Source organism: Halichoerus grypus, chromosome 10, assembly GCF_964656455.1.
Source record: "Halichoerus grypus chromosome 10, mHalGry1.hap1.1, whole genome shotgun sequence".
NCBI classification, from domain to species: domain Eukaryota; kingdom Metazoa; phylum Chordata; class Mammalia; order Carnivora; family Phocidae; genus Halichoerus; species Halichoerus grypus.
The window spans coordinates 86,435,529-86,461,381 of record NC_135721.1 but is presented as its reverse complement, the minus strand read 5'-3'; the positions used below and the strand labels follow the sequence as shown (position 1 = coordinate 86,461,381).

The window sequence follows — 25,853 nt, the reverse complement described above, 5'->3', positions numbered from 1 at the left end:
AATAATTATTATTGATAGAATAACGGCATTCTCTTCTGTGGATTCAGGTGTCCTTAAACTGTGGGGGCCATTTCAGAGAATCCGTGAACAGCCAGCTCTCTAAGATGTATAAATACTCCATGTATGTCTATTATGTACTGGAAACATTTATTAAAATAAAGTTATATTCTCTTAGAGCAAAGAGAGAGCTTATTAGCCACATAGCCCAAACCCAGGAGCCTGAAATGTGCTAAGTCCAGGGACTTGGCCCAGGTCACACAACTAGCTAGCATGATAGCTGGGGGCAGAGAGGTGTGTCGTCTCTTCTCTTTGGGGTTGCCTGTTGGACGGCAAGTCTTGAGATTAGTTTCTGGAGGGTGCAGGCACTTTCCTGGGTCGGGCACCTTATACCAGGGGGGTCTAGAGCAGAGCCTGCAGAGAGGAAGCATGGCTATTTAGGACTAGCTCAGAGGAGGACAAAAGAGTTTGAAGGATCTTCAGCCTTTCTTCTCGGCTACTAGGGTAAGGATAGAGGGGGGGAAATAGCACTCAAATCCTGCACAGGATGAAAATATCCGCTGTGGCATCTGCCAAGATACAAGGAGTTAGACCTCTGACGGGTACTAGGAGCTCCCACTATGTTGCTGCTGATGGTTGACCAGGATGGTCAGCGAGGTGTAGGGAGGCCAGGACAGTCAGCGAGGTGCAGAGAGGAGGAGCTTCCCTGCAGCTATCAACATACTTGTCTAAAGCAGGGACAATGGCAAAACCAGTGCCCAAGGCCAAGTCGAATCGTAGCTTTAAATTCAAGGAGGAAATAACTGAAGTGCAGCTCTGAGGGAGGAGACCCAGCGTCTGAGGGAAGCCATCTTTCTGAGCAGAAGCTACTCTGAGAGGTGGGCTCAGGAGTAATGGAGGGCTCTTCAAAGAGTGAGCAAGCCATAGATCTAACAGGAAACGGTGTGTGTGTGTGTGCTGTGGGCAGGACACACGGTCCTTTCTGCCTGCTCCGCTGGTAATGACCACAGTCCAGGCTGGGGGCTCCGAGACCAATGTCTATATTTCTGTGTGAGGCTTGTGACGACAAGATTTTCTCTCTTTACAGCCTATCTTGTGGTTGCTCATACACATTCAGGGAATGTGATTTATGTTATACCCATTTATACATCAAGATATACAACTTGATGTGCGTGCTTAATAATTAATGGTGAACATGCTATGAATAGACTTCTAGATTGTGTTTTGGGAGTCCTAGGGCTTTTTCTGTTTTTTTGTTTTTTGTTTTTATTTTATTATGTTATGTTAATCACCATACATTACATCATTAGTTTTTGATGTAGTGTTTCCTCATGGTGCCTTAGGGACCATCCTGGGCAGTGGGGTGGAGTGCGGGGGAACATGGGAACTGGGTCTAGTCTTCTCCCCACTGCCCATTCCTTCCAGATACCTCAGCTAGAACAACACTGCTTTTACCCATTTTTATGTTGAGGTTCCACATACTCATTTTATTTATTTTTTTAAAGACTTTATTTATTTATTTGACAGAAAGAGACAGTGAGAGAGGGAACACAAGCAGGGGGAGTGGGAGAGGGAGAAGCAGGCTTCCTGCCGAGCAGGGAGCCCAATGCAGGACTCGATCCCAGGATCCTGGCATCATGACCTGAGCCGAAGGCAGACGCTTAATGACTGAGCCACCCAGGCACCCCAACATAGTCATTTTATTTAACAAAATAAAATACCTCCAAATAGATCATGGTTTAGATGTAATGAACATAATCCTCTCTAGCTAGTTTAAACAGAAACAGTTCTAGAATTGTCAGAGAGGGAAAGAAATAGACCCTAGACTAATCTTCCAAGAATATCTTCTGAAGTCACACAAAAAACTGGGCTGTCAAAGGTGCTGATCCTCCACAGACAGGAAGAAATCTGCTGAATCGGGAAGCTCCTGATGTAGCTGCCAGATCCTGAACTAGTTTGGAGTCAAAGTTGAGGGAAAGCCCCATACTGTGGAATTGTCCAGGGCTGAAAAAGCCAATTGCTTCTGGGTACCTGGGCCCACCAGGACCAACAGAATTATTAATTTGCTTTATCCCACAAGAAACCTAGTAGCCTCAGAATAATTTATAATACTAACACAGCCATCTATATTTTGCTTATTAAAAAAAATTCAAGATTTTTTTTGGGGGGGTACTATATTAGACCTTGAGAATATCCCATTAGAATATAATAAAGTCAAGCTCTTGTGTTCTGGAGTCATTTGAAATTATTCTTCTTGATGTAGTTTTGTCAACTCAATAAATAGTTCAATTTCGTTGATTTTGATTTTGATTTTTAGGGATTGCTTCTTAAAATTTTGCTTTGTTTTATAATAATGCAAGATAGTTAACAGCCTTCTAGTGCAAATTTATAAAATAAGGTATATGCAGAAAAATCCAGCTTCTATTCCTCTCCCTGCTACTTGTTTGCTCCTTCCCATATAAGCAAACCTTTCTAGAAATGATGTCACTATATCCTTCTATTTTTAATATAAATGAAGATACATACATATTTAAACCCCCTCACTTCTTACAGATAAATGGTAGCATATTATATACAATTTTCCACCTTGTTTTCCCATTTCATAATATATTCCAGAGATCATTGCCTAATTGCATTTGGTGCTATTTCTCATTCTTTCTTAGAGATACATGACACACCATTTGTGTGGCTGTACCACAGTTTATTCAACCGGTCTCAAATATTTCCTGTCTTTTGCAATCTTAGATTATGTTGTAAAGTATAGTCTTATGCATACATCTTGTCATATTTTTGCTAGAATATTTTGGAGATGGATTGCTAGAAGTAGGATCTCTGCATCAGAGGATAATGCATATGTACTTTGGCTTAATATTGCCTTTTCATATGGATTGTCCTTTTGAACTCCCATTAGCAATGTAAGGAGTACTTACCTTAGTTTTTGCCAATTTTTCTGCAAAGATAATGATCTTTTTCATCTCTGTTGTTGGAAGATCTTTACATATAAGCTATTAAGACACTGCAATGTAAGTTGCAAATATTTTGTGTTCCCAATCTATCACTTGTATTTCTACTTTGCTAGTGGTATTTACCCATTTCCTGATTATAGAGGAATTTACCCATTCTTCCAATATTTGTATATATTCACTTTTTAAAATTTAAATCTTCAGTTCATTTGGAATTTATTCTGGTGTGCAGTGCAAGGAATGGATCCAATGAAACATTTTCTACATGGCAGTCCAGCTAGCACATTACTTTTTAAAAATATCATCTTTTACCCACTGATGTAACTTCCATTAAATTTTCATATCCCATCAGATCTATTCCTAGACCATCTAGTCTTTTCTATTGGTCAACTTTCTATTCATGAGATAATTCCACACTGTTTTAATTATAGAGATTTAAAAATGTATTTTAATATCTTGTAGTGGCTATGTCCCTTGCTGCACCCCAAAGCTCCTATTTTTCAGTGAATTTCTGATATTTCTCACATGTTTTTGTTTTCCTAATGAATTTTACAATTAGCATGCTTAACTCCAAAGAAAAACCTGATGGTATTTATTGGATTCACATTAAAATTTTTAAGTTAACATAGGGAGGATTGATTTTTTTTTTTTTTGAGGTTTTGTCTACCTAACCAAGAACATAGAATGTCTTTCTCCTTGTTTAAATCTGTATTTGATTCTTTCTGGAGAGTTTGATAGTTTTTCTCTTAAAGATTTTGGATATTTCATGTTAAGTTCATGCTATTTTGCTATTAAAATGGTATCTTTCTTACATCTTCTAAATTGTTTTTGTTTTTATCATCTACTACACTTCATTAAATTCTTAGTGCATGTAGTGATTATTTAATTGATTCTTTGTTTTTTTTCTCTCTATATAATCATATCATCTGCAAAAAGAGATGGGCAATTAGACATAATTAATTAGAGATAAGCAATTAGAAGCATTGGAATTGGAGGGGAATTCCAATGCCTCTAATTGTTTTTTCTTGTTTAATTGCATTGGCAATTTACCCCCAAGTGAAATAGAATTCATTCATCCAATGGTAATATATGTTTCAGTTATTTATTGCTGTCTAACAAACTATACTAAAACTTAGTTGCTTAAACATAAGATTTTATTATTATTTCTCACAATGCTGCAATCTGGTTGGGCTCAGTTGGACTGTTTTATTGCTCCATGTGGTGTCTGCTGGGACTGGAACATTCTGGATGTTCTTCACTCATATATCTGAAGCTGGGATGGTTGGAGCAACCGGAGTCTGCCCAGACTTCTCTCTCTCTCTCTCTCTCTCTCTCTGTCTCTCCCTCCCTCCTTCCTTATGTTTTTACAACCTGGCTAGCTTGGGCTTCCTTACTGCAAATGATTTTAAGATATTCGGAATTCTTGTATTGTGCCTGGCTTCCAAAAGAGAGGAGGTAGAAGCTGAAGATCTTTCAAAGACTGGGTTCAGAGCTGGCACATTGTCACTTCCACTGCATTCTATTGGTCAAAGAAAGTCACAAAGTCAACCCAGATTCAAGGACAGGGAAAATAGACTCTACTTCTGGACATGTAAAGCAAAATGCACATGACGAGGCAGAGGAATTGATGGCAGCCATTTTGGGAGACTATCCTTGCAATGCCTATACCAGGATAGCCCATCTCCGGCAAACCTATTCAAATCCTATTAAATAATGTGTTCAAATTCATTATCAAGGTCTGCATTAGGATCTCTGAAACTTCAGAAGGACTGCTTCCACACTCTAATTCACTCGAATCCAGTTTAACAGTTATTGAATACCTATCATAAACAACACCTTATGTTTAAACTTCTCCTTCCATCCTACCCATGTCTCTCCCCAGCCCCCAGGTCTGCTGCCTTTCTTCTTGTCACTGTGCAGCTCCCACAGGCCACTGTGAGCCTGGAACTTTACATGTCTGGAATATTCTTTTAGCTGCTTCTTATGACCTCTCTTGGAATAGGTCTGAAAAAAGCAGTCACATCCTCTTGGAATCCCAGGCAGATTTATGATCAGTGGCAGATACCTTTGGGGGTTTATTTCTGGCTGTAATTGCTAATTCCTTCTTCTACCGTTCTACACTCACCTCAGGTAAACACTTATTTTGCCTTCATCTCAAAGTGGACTTAGTCTTCACCTGTGTTTTATGTTCTCCTCTAGTTACGTGTAGAGAAAGTCGTGGAGCTCTGACGTGCTCAGATGAATCAGCCCTATCCTTGCCAGAATATAAGACTCTTGAGGGAAGGTGATATCAAGGCTTAACAGTATGCTTTCTGGGCCAGCACTCTTTTGGACTAGTGTGGTCTCAGGATCCTTATTAAGTGATTTCAGTTGTTCTATCAAAGGGACAGTGGTGCTCTTAATTATATGTCATATTTTGAAGCTTTCTCTATTAATAAATAGGTACCCCAAAACCTTGGTGAATTTAGACTTTAAACTTATTTCCCTCTTTGTCAATAAATTATTGCTTTATACAAACAGTGTGGGAGAGAGATTTTTTCCTCTTCCAGAATTAAAGTTAGTCATCAGAAAGGCTTAAGCTTATATCTTAAGGGTTGCACTTTCAGAGGTTAGTTTGACAAGACAAAAAAGAAAAAAAAAAAACAAAGTTGAGAAATTGAGTGCTAATATTCTTTACAGGAAATTCCTGTAAAGGGAACAGGCTTACTCATTCTTTCAACTAAACCTAACCACAAACCTTATTTGGTTGAGGTGGTTGGTCAGAGAAGAGTTTTAGATGCTTCATCTTCAGGACATTTCCTTCTATTGATAACAGGTAGTTCATTCGATTTTTCTCTGTATGCCAAAGATTTGGCAAAGACAATGGTAGTTTGCAAAATAACAAATGTTTTCTTCTTTTCTCCAGATATAACTCATCATTTCCAAACATGTGTGAGTTAAATGGCTGTTGTGTCTTCTCCAGGTATTTCTCTGGCTAGGAAGAGATATATAGTAGAACTCTGAAAATCGGTATTTTCACATGTTCTTCAGATACAAAAGCTGGCAGTTACTGAAATAAGGACTCAAAGTTCCTTCCTCTTTTTTTTTATGTCTTAAGAACAGGAAATAAATGTAAGAATTATTTTCGCTAGATTTCCTAACCAGAAAATATAAGTTGAGAAAAGAGCTTAAATAATTTTCAAAGTGAATTTAGAAATTCCTGTTCATGAGATTTTTTAAAGCTTTTTTTTAAGATTTTTTTTAAAGAATTTATTTAATTACTTGATAGAGAGAGAGCATAAGCAGGGAGAGCGGCAGGCAGAGGGAGATGGAGAAGCAGGCTCCCCACTGAGCAGGGATCTTGATGTGGGGCTCGATCCCAGGACCCTGGGATCATGACCTGAGCCGAAGGCAGACGTTTAACCAACTGAGCCACCCAGGCGCCCCTCATGAAATTTTTTAATAACAGATGTGCTATCTAAGAAAATTTATATCTCCCTACCTATACAGTCTTCACTTTATAAAAACATGATACTTATCAAAAAACTGACGTATAGTGATTTGAGCATTTTGTGGATATTGGCTAAGAGTAGAGAGACTCTAGATGTTTGCCAAATTCTAATGTTCATCTTGATGTGACCATAAGATCAAGTGATTGACAGCAGTCACTACACACTGGATTTTCTGTAATTCTCAGATAATAGGGTATAAAGCTAACATGGATCATGTGAAAATCATAACAATATTAGTTGAATTAAACAGTCACTATTACAGTACACCAAATCTCTATATGCACCTGTGTTCTCTGTGTAGTCACTGCTGATCCTGTGGGCAATTATAAAGTAGTTTTTTTTTTTAAGATTTTATTTATTTAGTTGAGAGAGAGAGAGAGAGAGCATGAGTGGAGTGGTGGGAGGGGCAGAGGGAGAAGCAGACTCCCTAGTGAGCAGGAAGCCCAACTCTTGGCTCAATCCCAGGACCCAGAATCATGATCTGAGCTGAAGGTAGATGCTTAACTGACTGAGTCACCCAGGTGCCCCTAAAGCAGTTTGTCTTTGACAGTAAGATTTCCATTCCTAAAGCTCTGTTGACACCTGCCTTCTCCAGCATTTTCCTCTCTTTTGCCTTATACCATCAAAACCTTGGTCAGCAAAAATTTTAGTTCACTCTTAACCAAAGATAGTTGAAGGTCTAGCTTTGACCAGTGGAGGCAGGGAATCATCAACCTCTGACAAAAGAATTGTGGCTCTCAAAAAGCAGGTATGAAAATGTTTTGGAGAGAACCTTGCCCTGTTGGGCTCTCATCTCCTTCTGTGAGGGGGTAACATGTGGTGATGAGAAAATCAGAGGTTGGAGGCCCTCTACATCTGGACATGAATTCTTTTTATACTTACCAGATGTGTGATTATCATTAATAGTGGGGTCCACTATTTCAAGCAATGTGAGCTTTGGTTGCCCATTAGTACAATAAGAAAGATAATCATCTTCCCATGTGTGACCAGAAAATAAATGAGAGCAGTGCACTATGTTCAGTGACACCTGCCTATGGTTTTAACTCCCCTCAACAGAGACTCTACAGACTGTTTTGGATTAAGTTGCCCTTGCTCAATAAACCATATACTCTGCATCTTGTGTGATTCCTTATGATTCTGAAAGCATTTTGGTAATGGTAGAATGCGAGTCATCACCTAGACGTTAAATAGTCCTAAAAAGGTAGATGTTGACAAACAAGTCACACAGTGTGTTATCCCACTTAAATGGGGTTTCCAGAATAGGCTTGTCCTTGTGTTGTTCAGTTGCCAACAGTACTGACAACAGCTGTTATAACTCAGCATGGACCCACCTCTCCAGGGTCTATTCTTGTCCCTGAATGGGGCTTCCCAAGGATGTGATTGCCCTGACCCTTGTTTATAATGTAGATGCCAATATTCTCCTCAGGAATCTGATTTAATATGATTTGGAGAGCCCAGAATTCTGCATTTTTAATCAGTGTTCCAGGTCACTACTGTAATCAAGAAAATTTGAGAAACGATGTCCCAGAGACAGAGCTATAGCCTGGAAACAGCTCCAGGCAGCCTGAGGTCGTAAGCCAGCAGGTGAGTACATCATGGAGAGAGCTTCTGGTGGCTCAAAGTTGGGTTGGAAATTCCTGAGGTCTGGAGGCTGCTGGATATGGTAACCAATTGGCTATAGGCTTTGACATTCAAACATGGAATCACAAAATGTTAGAGCTGAGATGATCTTAGCAATCATGTTCTCACGGTTCCCAAGCCAAGGAGCTTTAAAAAAAAAATACACATTTCCTAGTTTAAACCCCAGAACTTCAGATTCCCTAGCTCTGAGGTGAAGGAACTACTGATACAGCCCAAATAATTCATTTTGCAGATAAGAAAACTGAAGTACAGAGAGAGGTTAAGTGTCTTAACTGGAGTCACACAACAATTTAATGGTCAAACCTAGATTGATATGCATTTGTCCTGACTCCTCCTGAAGTGTTTTGCATTTATCTGGACAACAGAACTGATCGTGACTCATACATAAAGCTTTGTCCTGGGATTTGGAGCTAAGATTTCTGAAACAAGATCCCTGCTCTTAAGGAGCTCCCAGTCTAGTGGGAGAACACAGCATACAAGATAACAATGATACTGCGGTGTGGGTAAACTATGAACAAGGAGTTACTGAGGCCCTCTTGTTAGCCTGGTACTATTCCTGGAGAGAGCATGCAGGCTGGAAAAGACAGACCCAGCTCCTACTGGCGTGGAATTTCAATTCTTGTAGGGGCATAAGTTTTTAAAACAACATATTTTGAGACCATAATGTGAGCTAAGACACAGTCATATAAGATGAGTAACAAGATGGTTGCTGGCTGGTGCAGTAGTGAGGAGGGAGGGATGGGCTTCATTATATCAATGGCCAGACAAGGTCTCTCTGGAGAAGAAATGCAATACAAGACACAAGAGAGCCAAATCAAAGCCCACAGTGTTTTGCAAATGGTGGCTGGAATGGATTTTTTTAAAGATTTATTTCTTTATTTTAGAGAGAGGGAGACAGAGAGAGTGAGAGAGTGTGCATGAGTGGGCAGGGGGACGGGCAGAGGAAGAGGGAGAGACAGAATCCTCAGACTCCCCACTGAGCATGGAGCCCAACATGGGACTCGATCCCAGGACCCTGAGATAATGACCTGAGCTGAAGGCAGATGCTTAACCTACTGAGCCACCCAGGGACCCCCTAGGAATGGGTTCTTTATCTCATGTGTGGTGCAGCTGATAAAGTCTGCAGCATGGAAATGGCACGCTCAGGTTTGCTTTTTAGGAAGATGCTTCTAGAGGTTGGAGATGGGGAGATTATTCTTTGAGGGAAAGGAAAGAAAGGTGAAGGGGAGACCACATCTCAAAAGGCAGTTGCTGATCCTGTCTTGTTCCTCGACCATAGTCCTTGTAAGAAGAGCCACCCGTTGTCACCAATGGGGATAAACAGTGCAGTGACTCTAGTCCCCGTGCCCGGCTCTCTTCAAGGTGCTCCACCATCTCATGAAGCCTCTCCTCCCCTGAGCGTGCTCTCCTCTCAACAGGTCAGCCACCAGTACTCTGGTCCCCACCTGGGTAAACTGGTCTGGATAGACCTTCCCACCCTGCATGGCTCTGCAGCCTCCTGTCCAAGCCTGATCTCTCCATGGTTTTAGGGATTCTACCTCTTCCTACTTCCTCACTCTCACTTGTACTTGACCTGCCAACCTGCTCACTCATTCCCCTCACAGCCGAATGGTGTCTAAGCTCTGCCTTTGTCAACAAATGCTCAAACTCTGGCTTCCCTGCACGGTGTAGCCTGTGGACTACAGGGCTTGTCCCCACCCCTCACATTCCTTCCATTACTTCCTTTTCTTGTGCTGCTCCCTGTCAGCTAACCCCCGGCCCCCCGCACAAGCTGATCTGATTTGGTTGTATCATCTTTAAAGGTTAGAATTTCAACATATGAATTTGGGAAGTCCAGAATAGTGTGTAATATTTGGTTATTGATTAATGTTGTCTTGAGCAGAAAATAAAAGTAATTTTGCTATATGACTGTTTCATCTGTCCTTTTAGAGTCCTGAACTGGGTCACTAACATAAAAAGTACTCAATATTACTCTGTGTGTTCCTAACCTTTAAAGATGATACCACTAATGATGGTGTTAGGAGGTGGGGTCTTTGGAAGTTGCTTAGGTCATAAGGGTAGAGCCTTCATGAATAGGATTTGTGTTTTTATAAAAGAGACTCCAGAGAGATCTCTAGCGACTTTTACCACATGAGGACATAGTGAAAAGGCACCATGCACTAGGGGGCCCTCAGCAGAATACAACCATGCTGGTGACTTGATCTTGGACTTCCCAGCCTCCAGAACTGTGAACAATAAATTTCCATTGTGCATAAACCACCCACCATGTGGTATTCTGGTATACCAGCCCAAATGGACTAAGACACCCACGCAGTATCCTTATCACTCATTTCTTACAAATGGTTTGAAAATTCCAATGGCCACCCTATCAATAAGGGAGACAAAAGTGCCACGAACACAGGCCAGATTCTCGTTCTCTCTCTTCAGGTGATCTTGCTCCCTCACCTTTTCTATTTCAGAGGATTGTTTTGTCCCCCATCCCCAGCCCCCCTTCACTTTAAAGAGCCTAAGACAGTATTGGAGTGTTTTAGGGGCAGATTTTTAGATAAAGTTCCTTATTCCTACAACCAACCCCAAGAGTGATACACAGAGTAATACAGTAGTATTGCTATCCAGTGACAACTTTTCCTTTCTTATTTGGGGAACAGAGTCTATTCTCTAATAGTTAATACAAATAATAAAGTAAATAAAACAGACATGTGGACATTCTCAAATTTTATACATATGAACTATAGCATAGGCTTCCGGAACTGTGGTGATCCTGACATTTTTAATCAACTCGGGTCACCTTTTCAGGAAAAGTTTCATTTAACTTTTTCCAAATCACTCATGGAAATATACATGCTAGGTGATAACATTAAGAGAAAAAAAAAGAAGAAAAAGAAGAATTCCTTGAAGAAATGGCACCAAAAGAACACACGGTATAGTGCAGAGGTCCAAGTGGTTACCATGAGCTTGAGACACTCTCCCTCCCTTAGATGTAGAAGAAATGACACATACCATTGTGGGCATGGGAAGGTGCATTTGGGTAGGACCCGCCCCTTTCAAGGCTTCCTGTGTGACTTACATTTTGATCACTGGTTCTAATTTCTTCATTTCTCATTTCTTGACTTCCAGAAATGAAGACGATTCTCAGGGAGGAGCTCTGAAACACAACGGACCACGGCCTGTCAACAGAGCAAATTCACCGAAGGGATGACAGGACCCAGGGAGAACAATGCTTTATTTGAGCTGGATATTTCTTTGGCTTGTCACAAGAGAGAGAATTAAAGGAATGATGGTTTCAGGTAGGGTTTTCACTTTTCATGTTAACATTGTGAGTCTTGTGGTCAGAGTTTGAAGTGACAGATAATCTGATATATCAGCCGCTTGACTTATTAATACAGAGCATTTCCTTCCTACTGTTGAGATGGGTGCAGGAAGAGAGAAATTACTGGGGTGAACAGCTTTCTGCTGATACCAAGCATCAATGAGGAGCCCAGTTATGGTAGCTGGGTGTTCAGTGGGAGCAGCTGAAGAGGAATGAGGCTCAAGTCCATTGGGAGGGAGTTAAAACATGACCTTCTAAATGGAAGCAGTGAAGAAGACAGACAAGGGAGCTTAATTCCTCATTAAATCATGTGCTCTTTGTAAACGTAAGTTAGAGTTTGATCTTTTTCTCCTCCAGTTTTGTTGAGATGTAAGTGACAGACAGCACGGCACAAATTTAAGATGCACAGCAAAACGATTTGACTTACAAGTAGAGTGAAATGATTACCACAGTAAGCTTAGTTAATATCCATTATCTCATATAGCTACCCCAAAAAAAGGACAAAAAAAAGAAGCTTCCTCATTTTTTAGTTGTGATGAGAACTCTTAGAACCCACTTTCTTAACAACATTCAGATCTATCATACAGTAAGTAGGGTTAACTATAGTCATTGTGTTCTCCAGTACATTCCCAGTACTTCTGTATCTTATAATTGGAAGTTTGTGCCTTTTGACCACCTTATCCAATTTCCCCACTCCCCACCCAGCCTCAGGTAACCACAAACCTGATCTCTTTTTTTTTCTATTATTTGTTTTATTTTTTCATGGTTGGACACTGAAAATAATATTAGATAATTTTATTTGTTCAGTTTCTTTTCTTTCTTTTTTTAAAAAAGATTTTATTTATTTATTTTTATTTGAGAGAGAGAGAATGAGAGAGAGAGAGAGCATGGGGGGGGGTCAGAGGGAGAAGCAGACTCCTCACTGAGCAGGGAGCCTGATGTGGGACTCGATCTCAGGACTCCAGGATCATGACCTGAGCCGAAGGCAGTCGCTTAACCAACTGAGCCACCCAGGCTCCCCTTTTCTTTCTTTCTTTTTTTTTTAATGTTACTAAATTTCACTTTCTTTTTCTTTCTTTCTCTATTTATTTTTATTATGTTTATAAGTTTGTTTTTTGTTTTTTTGTTTGTTTTTTTTTGAGACTCCACATATAAGTGACATCATATGGTATTTGTCTCTCTGTCTGACATTTCACTTAGCATAATGCCCTCAAGGTCCATCCATGTTGTTGCAAATGGCAGGATTTCCTCCTTTTTTATGGCTGAATAATATTCGTGTGTGTGTGTCCAACTTCTTTATTCATTCATCTGTTGATGAACACTTAGGTTATTTCCATATCTTGACTATTGTGAATAATGCTGGTGTGAACATAGAGGTGCAGAATATCTCTTCGACATAGTGTTTTCATTTCCTTTAGATATATTCCCAGAAATGAAATTTCTGCATCATATGGTAGTTCTATTTTTCATTTATTTGAGGAGCCTCCATACTGTTTTCCATAACGGATATACCAATTTATAATCCCAACAGTGCCCAAGGGTTCCCTTTCCCCACCCCCTTGCCAGCATTTCTTATCTCTTGTCTTTTGTTGATAAGCCATCCTACCAGGTGTGAGGTGATATTTCACTATGGTTTTGATTTGCAGTCCCCTAATGATTAGTGATGTTGATCATCTTTTCACGTACCTGTGGTTCAATTATATATGTTCTTTGGAAAATGCTTATTCAGATTCATTGCCCGTTTTTAATTGGCTTATTCGGGGGATTTTGTTTGTTTGTTTGTTCTTGTTTATTTGTTGATTTTGCTTTTGAGTTGTATGTGTTCTTTATGTATTTTGGATGTTAATCAGATATATTTTATTAGATACATGGTTTGAAAATATTTTTTCCCATTCTGTAGATCATCTTTACATTTTGTTGATCATTTCTTTTGCTGTGCAGAAGCTTTTTAGTTTGATGTAGTTCTACTTGTTTATTTTTTTAAAGATTTTATTTATTTATTTGGGAGAGAGAGAGATCATGGGCGGGGGGAGGGGTGGAGGGACAAGAAGACTCCCTGCTGAACGGGGAACCCGACGTGGGGCTCGATCTCAGGACCCTGAGATCATGACCTGGGCCGAAGGCAGACACTTAAATGACTGAGCCACCCAGGCACCCAACACTTTTTTATTTGGTTGCTTGTGCTTTAGATGTCATGTCCAAAAACTCATTGCCAAGGGAGAGTTTCATCTTCTAATGCATCTCTCTGTTGCTTTGTTCCTTGTGGTTTTCAGATTGCTTCACCAAGAAACTGCTTTGGGAATATTCTTCAACGAGTGAGCAGTTTGTCTTATTTTGTGGCTTACCGGCGTCGTGCCACAGAAGTCAACTCTCACCAACCCAAGGCTCTGAAAACTTGCCCTACAGTGGTCATAAGGACTTACCTGCTGTCCAGTGGTACTTACAACCTCAAAATGGAGATCCATTACGGGAAATAACTAACAACTCTGCTCACATCATCCAGAAGAGCACCCTACACTTTTTGACGACAGGAATACATAATGCTGGGTCATATATCTGTAGACCCAGGATTAGGTATGTCCCAAATGCATTCTTATATGAAAACATTCCCAAATCCTATATTACCTGGATATAACATCTATGTTCACAGGACCTTGTTAACTCTCCTAGGAGCCCTCGGGAGGAGGCCTGTTGTGTCAAGACCATCTTAGAAGTTAAGCCTAAGACAAATCTATCCTGTATACCAAATAACTCTGTATCACATGAGCAATACCTTCTTCTTGGTAGCACTGACTATATTCATTGCCCTAGCTTCAACTGCCAAAGTGATGCACAAAGTCCAAATGTGACCTGGTACCAGGTAAGAATGACTTCTCCAAAACTGATGTGAAGTATGGTTTTTATGGTAACATCCCTATAGGGGCTTTATAGAAACATGGGTTTGAGAACCTGAGGCCTAGAGCTTCGTAAATACTGACCTTGTGCCTATAAAGAAGACCTGACCTTCTAAAGTGGTCTTTCTCCGAGGGAGCCACAGAGTGTGATATTGCAAGTAGGAGAACCGTCTTTTTGATCAGGGCTAGCAAAATTTCTAAAAGTTAAGTGCATTACGTATGAAGTAAGACATAAACTTACGAACATCCGCTAATGCAGAAGACCAGCTGAATTCATTTCTATTGTCTTTGGAAAGCAATGGGCACTATTAGGGGGAAGGGAGACACCAACATATGAGGCCTGGAGGGTTTCTGACCAAAATAAGAGACTGGAATGCTTTCCAAAGAGAGCACATCTGGGAGGACATTTATGGCAAACATAGGTGGCCCAGGTGACAGGTATCCTGCACAGATGAGAGGAGGGCGGGGGGCGGGAAGTCAGTAAAGAGGAAAGGGGGTGGGACAAGAAAGAGGCAAATTTCCTAATGATTTTGAGTTATGAACCACATGTGAGTAAGCTTCATAACAAAAACACTTCACATTGCCATGGCATCTTACAGCTTTTCAAAGTGCTAACAGATATATAAATGCCACATAAGCATCTCCTTCCACATAGCCCCACGGTAGCTGACCTCTGGGCGGTAGAAACAGAATAGAACTTAAATTGCCTCCTACACTTGTAATACTTGTTGGAAGTCCAATACTTTGCCGTAAAAAGTCACGTAAAACGTTAAATTCGACTTCAAACCATGTTTGTTGATATAAAAATATCATTTTAAATTGCCACTGATCAGTCACGCAAGTGGCCCATATTTAGCTGGTGGCTCTGCACAGTCCAAGACTCAGCAATCAGAGAGCCGTGGTGGTACAAGCACTGTGGTGTGAGAAGCCATTTCCTCACTTGATTCTCTTGACACTTGGTGACAATGGGTAGACAGGAGTTACCGTGTCCGCTATAGAAAGAAGTATACAGAGAGAACAAGTGACGAGATGTGCTGTACGTCTCACATTTGTATTTTAAAGTGACACTGAAAAAATGCTGGCCTCAATAAAATCCTAACTTAAGAAACACATTAATTTCATAACCTCTAAAATGAGGTTAGCCAGAAAAGCCCATGATTCTGTTCATTATTTTCAGTTCCGTTTTTTTTTATTAAAGATTTTACTTATTTATTTGACACAGAGAGAGAGAGAGAGGGTACAAACAGGGACAAGGGCAGAGGGAGTGGGAGAGGCAGACTCCCTGCTGAGCAGGGAGCCCCACACGGGACTCGATCCCCGGACCCTGGGATCATGACCTGAGCCAAAGGCAGACGCTTAATGACTGAGCCACCCAGGCGCCCTTATTTTCAGTTCTCTTAAGAACAAAACTTCCCTTGGTTCAAAAGTATTTGTGGTCTGGGATGACAGATATCCTGCTATGTCAACGTAGGCTGTTCTTAGGCCAGTAAGGCAGGCTTGCCCCCAGCCATTTCAGATCAAAATGCATTTAAATTTTCAATGATTATATCCCTGAAATGAAGGCTATTTTCACGCTCAGGTAAACAGAAGCCACACAATAGTTGTCAGCTTTCTGCATATATATTGCTCTTGTAAACTAAACCCTAACAGTGTATGACATTCACAGAAGGAGGCTCTGGGGTCTTGACTGCAAAGGTCAGGCTATTTTTAGTGGTGAATAAGCATTGTCCTAAAAGTGGGCAAACAATGGCTCTTGTTAAAATTGTACTTTTGGGGCACGTGGGTGGCTCAGTTGTTAAACGTCTGCCTTCGGCTCAGGTCATGATCCCGGGGTCATGGGATCGAGCCCCGCATCAGGCTTCCTGCTCCGTGGGAAGCCTGCTTCTCCCTCTCCCACTCTCCCTGCTTGTGTTCCCTCTCTCGCTGTCTCTCTCTCTGTCAAATAAATAAATAAAATCTTTAAAAATAAATAAATAAATAAATAAAATAAAATTGTACTTTCTAGAGGCGCCTGGGTGGCTCAATCAGTTAAGCATCTGCCTTCAGCTCAGGTCATGATCCCAGGGTCCTGGGATCGAGCCCCGCATCGGGCTCCCTGCTCAGCGGGGAGTCTGCCTCTCCCTCTCCCTTTACCCCTCCCCCATCTCATACTCTCTCGCTCACTCTCTCTCTCAAGTAAATAAGTATTAAAAAATAAAATAAAATTGTACTTTCTGATGCAGACTTGGATAGGTTATCATTCAAGTTATGTTTCCCAATTGCATGTATGTGTGCACGTGCATACACACACCTGCACACACACATATATGCACACATACATGCGTGCAGTAACCTGAGAGTCACAGACCTCACGGAAGGAGTGTATCACTAGAAGTCGTGACATTAGGCAGCAAATAATACACAGTGCTCTCCGGTACTCGAGTGGTGGGTGGGTCACGCCTAAGCCATCTCAGAATAGACGGCAGAGGCTAACACTGGCTGAGCAGATGAAAGCATGGTGTTATTGAATTCAGATGAAACTCCCGACCAGGGACTCCTCTGCCAGATGTATAGAATATCCCACTGAAATAAATCCAGGGGCTCGAGGCTCTGGGGGCTTTTGGAAGATTTTTAATAGACACGTCAAAAAATTTAGGCTTGGAGATTCTTTTATATTTATTTATTTATTTATTTAATTTTATTATGTTATGTTAATTACATCATTAGTTTTTGATGTAGTGTTCCATGATTCATTGTTTGCGTATAACACCCAGTGCTCCATGCAGAGGCTTGGAGATCTTTAATTGAAATATTAAATGGCCAAGAAGTCAGAATTAAAGTGAATTATCTGTTCTTTACTCAAAGAACATTTTCTCCATATTTTGCCAATTTCTAAAAATATAATAAAGAAATAGCCTACACAGACTTTTAAATAAATGAGAATTACAGGGACACCTGGGTGGCTCAGGCGGTTGGGTGTCTGCATTTGGCTCAGGTCATGATCCCAGGGTCCTGGGATCGAGTCCCGCATCGGGCTCCTTGCTGGGAGGGGATCCTGCTTCTCCCTCTGCCTGCTGTTCCCCCTGCTTGTGCTTTCTCTGTCTCTGTCTCCCTCGCGTGCTGGCAAATAATTAAATGAAATCTTTAAAAAAAAAAAAAATAAATAAATGAGAATTACATTTAGTGAGAGGGCGTTTTACGTTCTCTCGCTAAGCAAAACTTTGACATGGGCAAAATTATAACAGGGCAGCGGGAGAGGTCCTTCCACAATGGCATTGAGACACAGGTATCAGCGACACTGCTGTGACCTCTTATCAGTTAGATTTGTGCCCCAAGCAACCTTTCCACTGGTGGCTTAAGACAGTCTCACGCATATGCCACACTCACTGACCATGATGCTGACATGGCTGGTGCATCTCCTCTGAGCCCTGCGTTCCATGGAATGTACGCACTCAGACCTGCCGCTTCTCCTTCTCATTTCTTTGTGGCCTACTTTTCTCACAGTCACTAGTACTGCCTGGCATTCTGTGAGCCTAGTGACCCAGACACCTGGTGAGTTGGTGAGACTGGCTCAACCAAAGATCAATGTGGTTCCAAGTACAGAAGAAGTAAAGATCATTTCAATTTGATTTCTGAAAAACATTCTCAAGGTCGGTACACTGGCCCATTCGGTTGTTCTCACTGAGCAGTTTCAGAGTGCTCATAATCCTGCACAACTTCCTAACGTCTGTACAATGCTATAACCCACATGTTGCCTAACCAATAGTGAAAACAGAGAAACTATTTTCTTCCTTGTTCTGAGCAGTATATCAATGCGGTCTATGATTGCATCAGCTTTGGGGCAGCTCCATTATGTGGTTGATTCATTCTTAGTTGGTAGGTAGAGGTTTTTTTGTTTGTTTGGTTTTGTTTGTTTGTTTGTTTTCACAAGAACAGTGATCAAGCCAATTCAGTTTTTGCTAACAGAGTAGAATTTGTAACCCACATTCATGGTTTTACATTTATTCTAATTAAATTCTGATTTTTGTTGGTTTTAGCTCATCATTCTACACATCAAGAGGTTGGAATTGATTTTGAAATCCACCATATTAAGCCATCCACTCCCAGACTTGTGTGACTTGAGGATGAGATGCAGGCATGATAGGTCTTAGCAAAAATATTGAACAGCCTGGCATTGAACTGCCAGTTCTCTCAGCTATTGACTCTAGCATGATCCCATGATCCCTTAATCCACAACTTGGGGAGTATTACTGCTCAGTTAACTTAAAAAGGGCACCCAAATGGTGACTCATTCAGCCCAGCTATATCTATTTTACTTAACAAAGACCTCATCAACATGTTTTCCCAATGACTCACTACAGTGAAGACAGAACATCTACTGTATTCCTGTATTCCTCTGAGCCTCTTGTCTATTCATTTTATCATACATTTTCTTTTTTAAGGGCTCATAAGTCATCTGTCCAATAATCCATTCAAGACTTTGGCTAGAGATGAACATCTAGCTCATCGGTCTATATTTTTCATAATGTACCCTTTTCCACTTAGAAGATAAATACGAGGGGCGCCTGGGTGGCTCAGGCGTTAAGCGTCTGCCTTCAGCTCAGGTCATGATCCCAGAGTCCTGGGATCAAGCCCCGCATCGGGCTTCCTGCTCGGCGGGAAGCCTGCTTCTCCCTCTCCCACTGCCCATTTGTGTTCTCTCTCTCACTGTGTCTCTGTCAAATAAATAAATAAAATCTTTAAAAAAAAAAAAGAAGATAAATACGAGTGCAAAATTTATGTGTAAGTAGAATGTGGTCGGTTGATGATTAGGGCAAGAGACAGAAGCTGCAGGAGAAGGCAGATGGACAACAGAAAACAGAAGCATAAGGGGCACATTCTGTGAATGGTGAGTGGCTCAACATGGTGGGAGTGGAGAGTTCCTGAGAGGTTTTAGGGTTAGGGCTGAAAACAAAGGCTGTAAGTTGGTTATGTGGTATGGTTATTGGGGGTCCCTATTGGTATGATTGAACTTTACAAGTGTGAATCCTGATCCAGGGAACTAGCTGTGGGGACAGAAGGGAGTTGGTGGATGCTAGTGATATCTTCAAGGAATAAAATACAAGATGAAATACTTTGGGGGACATAAAAGAGATGACTCCTGTTTTGGGTCTTTCCGGCTCAAATATGTTCACAACATTTAGCAAGTTGAGAAAGTAAAAGTGAATTCGATGAGGGATGAAAAGAGCTCACATACACAGATCTGGACATAATGTGTCATTAAAACAGACATGGAAATGTCAAGTCCATCAGGGAGGGCAGGGCTTGAGATGTCCATGCTAGGAGTCCTCCCAGACTAGGTAACAAAAGCCCTGGGAGGAGCTCCACTGTGTCTTGGCTGGTAGTAGAGCTTGATGACAATAGAGGGTAGTATTTCAATAACTGCTCCTCCTAGAATATATTTTCTTTGTTCTTCTTGCTGCACACATTCCTTTAAAAGTCCCATTTTAGTGTCTTCCTCTTTTCTGCATATCTCTGTTCTGTCTAGGACTTACTGATATTATTCATACAGGTTCACATTGAGATGTTCCTCCTTCCATATTTTGTTCAAGACTGTTTCACAGCTGAGCAAAACAGCCCCGTTAGCACCCCTCTTTCCTACTGCAATCATTTGCAATCATCTTACCAGAATGGGTTTCCCATCATTCTTTACACAAATGTCCTCTCCCTTACCTCTTTTCTTTGATGTTTCCTTTTAGTTCCATCTCATTAAGTCTTAAGAATACATATGAAGTCATACCTTTTTAATTTTTATTTAAGATTTCATTTATTTGAGAGAGAGAGAGAGAGAGCACACGAGCAGGGGCAGGGGGAGGGGCTGAGGGAGGGGCTGAGGGAGAGGGAGAAGCAGACTCCCTGCTGAGCAGGGGGCCTGACTCGAGGCTCGATCCCAGAACCCTGAGATCATGACCTGAGCCGAAGGCAGATGCTTAACCACCTGAGCCACCCAGGTGCCCCCATGCTTGTGTTTTTATGAAAAAAAATCAAGTCCACTTTGTTTTGACCCATCCTCACTGTGGCTCAACTGAGGTCTCAGTCACGACTCTCCGTCCTCTCCCCATTACTTTCTTGGGTGATTCACGACACACTTCTGCTTCAATTTCTGCTCTTTGTATGTGATTATTATATTCTCTAGAGTTTTATCTCTGAATTTTACCCCATGCTCTGACTCTTCTTTTGAAGGGTCCTTGACCCTTGAGATCAGCTGATTGATATTTAACATTGTCTGCCCCACTTATTTGCCTTCTTCTACTTCCTGCCTGTGGCTGCCCCTCTCTGACCTGCTCTGACCCTCCCCTTAGGCTCCTTGCCAACCTACTGGAAGTCCCTTCTTGGGCCACAGGAACCACACCAGAGACTTGGAGTAGGGAAATCCCTGCTCCTATGAGTTAGCACGGGAAGTAGAAGGGAAATTCCTCAATGAGAACATGAAGCTCAAGAGTCAGAAAAATTCACGTTGACCCTCGGTCCTCTCAGTTGCTAGCTCTGTGATACAGGGCAACACATGAACTCCAAAACCTCAGTCTTCTTGTAGAGTCTGTGCAATCCAATTCAGAGAATCCTTTGAGTGAATCATATGGGATAATACATGAGAAAGAATTTTATAATCTGTATAGGTAAAAAATACTTATTATTTTGTTATTTTTGTTACTTATCTCTTTGTTTTTGACTGCTGTGGTGAGAGATGCACTGAGGGCTATTTGTTGGAGATTAGAAGGCCATGTGCTACATGGAAGTTAGGGGCTACAGAATTATTGGTACAGTGAAACTCAACCATTCAACAGATATTTATCGAGCCCTTACTATGTCCTAGCCCCTAGTGATACAAAGGTGATTACATGAGTCTTAGGCTTCAAAACTTTTCAATTATGCATACTTTATTCACTGATCATTTACAAAGAGCCTACTCTTGCTGGCTTGCTTGCCATATACTAGAGACACAAAGACCAAGTCCATCTACGCACATCAGCCTCTTCACCGTGGCCTTATTTCCTATATCCATGCTCCATTTCAGATGTTTCCAGGATGGAACTTACCTTCAATGGAGTGATTCCTACATATTACTCAAGACTCTGATTAGCCTGGAGGGAGCATCCCTGCTTCCTGTGAACCGAGCCAAGGCTGCCCAAGTGCATCAGACTGGCTTACTGCTCGGGGCCTGCCTTCTTAGACTGAGCACTCTCTCAGTCTCAGAAGGGAGTCATGACTCCATATCCTCTGATGGGAGGGATCTGTGTTTATTCCTGCCAGTGTGTCTAGGAGCAGCTATGTGTCTTGGCACAATGGCTGTCTCAACAACGACATAGAAAGAGGTAACTGTATACATAAATTACGATCAGAGGGCTCTGGGCAATCATGGAGGTCTGGGAGCATGCAGGGACTGGTTTTGCTGGGAGAGTGCCTGGTCACTCCCTCTGTGAGAGTTACCTCTTGAGTTGGAGTTAAAGACTGAGCTGCAGCCTACCCAGTGGTGGGGAAAGTGGTGGGAGAGATGTACGGACACATGGATAGAGAAAGAACATGGTTATTTAGGGAATGGCAAGTGGGTGGAGAGGCAGTAGCAGGAAATGAGAGCAGGAAGGAATGGTAAGTTCGGCCAGGGGAGAACTTTAGACCTTAGCATCCATGTGGATATCCTAAATAAGGGAGAGAAGTGCTCATTATTGCATTTTAGTTTCCACTTGAGTTTGTGTCTTCCATGAGTTCATTGTTTCTCACTCATTAGTCATTCTTTGTCATATCTATGTACACCTGTTTAGTTATTTACTTAATATTTTTTAAAGATTTTATTTATTTATTTATTTGACAGAGAGAGAACACAAGCAGGGGGAGTGGGAGAGGGAGAAGCAGGCTTCCTGCTGAGCAGGGAGCCCAATGCGGGGCTCGATCCCAGGACCATGGGATCATGACCTGAGCCAAAGGCAGACGCTTAACCGACTGAGCCACCCAGGCACCCTTTACTTAATATTTTTAATTTAAATTTCACCTTTTTTGAGTTGAATTTATTTAGAGACAAAACTTTATATTAGCCCCATACACACAAAAAACCTATGCCAATTTCCATAAATATAAATATACATGGTTTTAAAAAAATTCATTGAGATATCAGCTCCTTAAAGCACTATGAGTTTTCTAGAATAGTCTCAGAGGCCTGAGTCATGCTTTGGGAAATACTAGGCTAAACAACTCTTTGTGGATCAGTCAGATTTGGTGCCTCGATCTCAACAGATAATGTCATTGTATTTGAAAATGCCCCTCATGAACAAATCAGAATCTTACAAATACAATTTCTGGACAGAAGCTCTTCATAGCTTGTGTGATGCTCTCATTTGTGAAGTTTTTCTGTTGTTATGACTAGTAGTAATAACAATTTTCTGGTTAAAGAAGCTTATTTATTTTTCTTGTCCCTTGGATTAGAATGGAAAGCTACTCCTTAAAGAAAAGAGCAACTCAATCCTAGTGGATGAAGTTTTCGAAGAACAGGATGGCACGTACGTATGTGATTACACTGAGTCGGATAACACAAGTGAGTGGACAGTCAGAGCTGTTGTTCAAGTGACAACCATTGGTAAGTGAGATTTTTGTTTCCAGATCTGGGATTTGAAGCCCCATTACCCAATTAAAGTTACCTTTCTTTGGCTTAGTCATGGCTTCCTTTTTGAAAAAAAAAAAAAAAAAAGATAGTCATGTGAAGCCTTAAAAGCATGAAAATGTTAATTTCCCATTAACCTAGATTCCATCCCTGGGAAAGGCTTAGTTCCGGATCACATTCAAATTGTCGCAAGTTGGGTTTTCCCTGCATTGATCAATCCCTGGTTTGTTTTTGTAATAAGTTAAAAAATTATATGAAATATTTCACACACAGCAATAAATGACACCATGAACCTATCACCAGCTTTAATACATGTTAATGTCTTTCCACATGCTTAAAATCTTGCTTTTTCTTTAAAGAAACAAAACATTGCAGGGACAGCTTGAGGCCTATGCTCTTATCTCTTCCTGCTCCTTCCCTTCCCAGCAGTAGTCCAATCTTGTAGCTTATCTTCTTCCATTTATGTCTTTATGCTTTTCTACAAACATGTGTAGACATTAATAAAATAGAACATTGTTTTATGTTATAAAATGTGTTTTGTGTTAAAAACCCGTAGTATTATTCTAAGGTATCGTTTTGCCAATTTACACCCCCCTCAGCAAGGAACAGATTCCCATTATTCCCAAATAATGTTTGGTGTTATCAGGCTTTTTGATTGGTGTCAAGTGAGATCTCTCTCCCTCTCTTTCTTTTTTTAAGTCCCAATTTACATTTCCATGAGTACAAATGAAGTTTAATATCTTGTTATATGTTTATTGGTCTGTTGGGTTTATTCTTCTATGATCTGTCTATTTTTGGCCCAATCTTTCCATTGGGTCGTTCTTACTAGATTTACAAGTGCCCACATGAATAAATTGTATGCTGCAATTAATTTAAGCATGGCTTTTGTCAAAACACAACAGGGTTGGTCATTCATGCTTTGTATTGAAGAGCTACAGAATGGTTGACTTAACTCTTAGTAAATACATTGATTATTTTTACCTCCTCTTCTTTTAGTGTAAATACAAATTACATTAAACACCCTAAGGCCAAGTTAACCACTTCTGCCTCCTTCCTGGATCTCAGCAATTTACATTTATATTAGATTGTTCCTTGGAGGAGAAGTTAGAATGCAAGTATCCCACTTGTACCCCTTGCCCCCTCCACGGTATGTCAGGCATGATAACTCAGCCCATCAAATTTTCAGGGGCAGAATCTGCTTTTCTCTTTCTCCCCAGGATGCCTTATAAAATCTGTTACCTCTCTTTTAATCAAGCATTCCTGTCTTCCTCACTCACTCATTCATTCTTTCATATATTCATTTTTACACAGATATTTGTTACATATCTAATACATGTCGGGCACTGGGATTAGTGTTAAGGCTATAAGAATGAGCTCCTGGAAACTTTCTGTGGCCACCCAGAACTTCCCACTTTGTGGGGTACACAGGCCATCATAATACATTTCGATGAGTGGCGAGAAAGGGGACATGTGGGAGGTCCACCAAACCCAAACCCAAACCTGGACACACCATGTCCAAGTGAGAACTGAGGGGTGAGCCCAAACCAGAGCAATGAAGGTGGTTAAGATGCCATTCCAGGCAGAGGGAGCAGCACAGTCAATGTCTGGGAGATGAGAGAGGGCATGCACAGTCCAGGAAGAAAAAGAAGGTCCATTGAGAGTGAATGTCTGGAAGCAGGACTGACATCACACTGTTTTAGCGCCTTCGAACTTTATTTAAGGAACAGTGGGGAGCTATTGAGGGTTCTAAGCAGGAGAGTGTCATGAATAGATTTGTATTTGAGATAGATCATTCCATCTGCTGTGTAGAAAATGGATTTGGGGGGAGCAAGAATGGAGAGAGCAATTGCTGATGGTAGCCTGAACTAGGAGCTGCAGTGGGGATGGACAGAAGTGGACAGACTCAGGAAATATGGAGGGAGTACATCCAAAAGGATCTGGGAATTGGCGGTGAGGAAGAGGGAAAAGGAGGGATCCAGGACGAGAGAGTTGGGTTTTAGGTGGATTTTCTGTTAGATACTGATGGAAGATAGCATCACATGGCATAGATAAGAGCTGACATAGGGCACAAAAGGGGGAGCACAGCAGGTTTGATGCATATTCTTAAAAGATGCCCCTGGTTGCTCACTGCCTAGACTTAGCAAAGGTGATGAGAAACAGCTTTATTTGTGTATCAACAGAACATGATGATGGATTTAACGTGTGAAGAGGGAAATGAAGGATGTTTTTGTTTTCTGGCAAAAAAATGTTTTTGTTAACGTGGTCAATGGTGACACCATTTCATGAAACAAGAAAAGGCTGATAAAGAAGAGGTCTAAGGAAGAAATGAAGGATTGGGTTTGAAAGGACTTTTAATGATCCAAATCACAATGACAAGGAGGAATTTGGATAAACCAGTCTGGAGATGTTAGGGCTGGAGATGAAATGTGAAGGTGGTCAACATGGTATCTAAAGCAAAGGGACTGCATGAGGTCACCTAGGGAGTGAATATAGAGAGAAGAGGGCCTGGGACTGAGGTCTGGAGCACTGCAATACTTGGAGAGGTTGGGAGGAAAAGGAGGATCCCCAGAGGGGGTAGAGCAGGGGTGTGGGAACAGAAGGAAACTGTCCCAGGGCAAGTGACTAAAGTATCTCCGGGCAGAGGGAGTGATGCTTGAGAACTCATCATTGGGTTTGGGAAGATGGCAGACATTATTTACATAAGTGTTTGAGAACTCATCATTGGGTTTGGGAAGACGGCAGTCATTATTTACATAAGCGAGTGGGTACCGGTGGAAGGGTGGGGAGAAGACGTGTAAAGGAAGTGAAATTGATGACGTGGGGGAGAGATCATTTCAAGGTTCAAGAGCTTTCGTAGGGAAGAAGCCTAGAGAGTGAACAGCACCACAGCAGAGAACAAGGAAGAAAACCGATATTCACAAGAAGCACAGAGAAAGCGGGACCCCC

The 25,853-nt window shown here is 41.3% G+C and overlaps 1 protein-coding gene across 2 annotated transcripts in view; it reads left to right on the top strand.

Moving 5' to 3' along the window:
• Positions 1-11,163: 11,163 nt before the first annotated feature.
• The window catches only part of IL18RAP (interleukin 18 receptor accessory protein), a 30,081-nt gene continuing 15,391 nt past the window's right edge, over positions 11,164-25,853 (top strand). Inside the window, exons 1-4 of one of the 2 annotated variants that reach the window (XM_036089510.2) lie at positions 11,164-11,379; positions 13,676-13,976; positions 14,073-14,262; positions 22,733-22,883. In XM_036089510.2, the coding sequence (XP_035945403.1) occupies positions 11,310-11,379; positions 13,676-13,976; positions 14,073-14,262; positions 22,733-22,883 (712 nt within the window). In that variant the 5' untranslated portion in view covers positions 11,164-11,309. The remainder of the gene's footprint in view (positions 11,380-13,675; positions 13,977-14,072; positions 14,263-22,732; positions 22,884-25,853) is intronic. The other variant, XM_036089509.2, reaches the window with a different exon arrangement.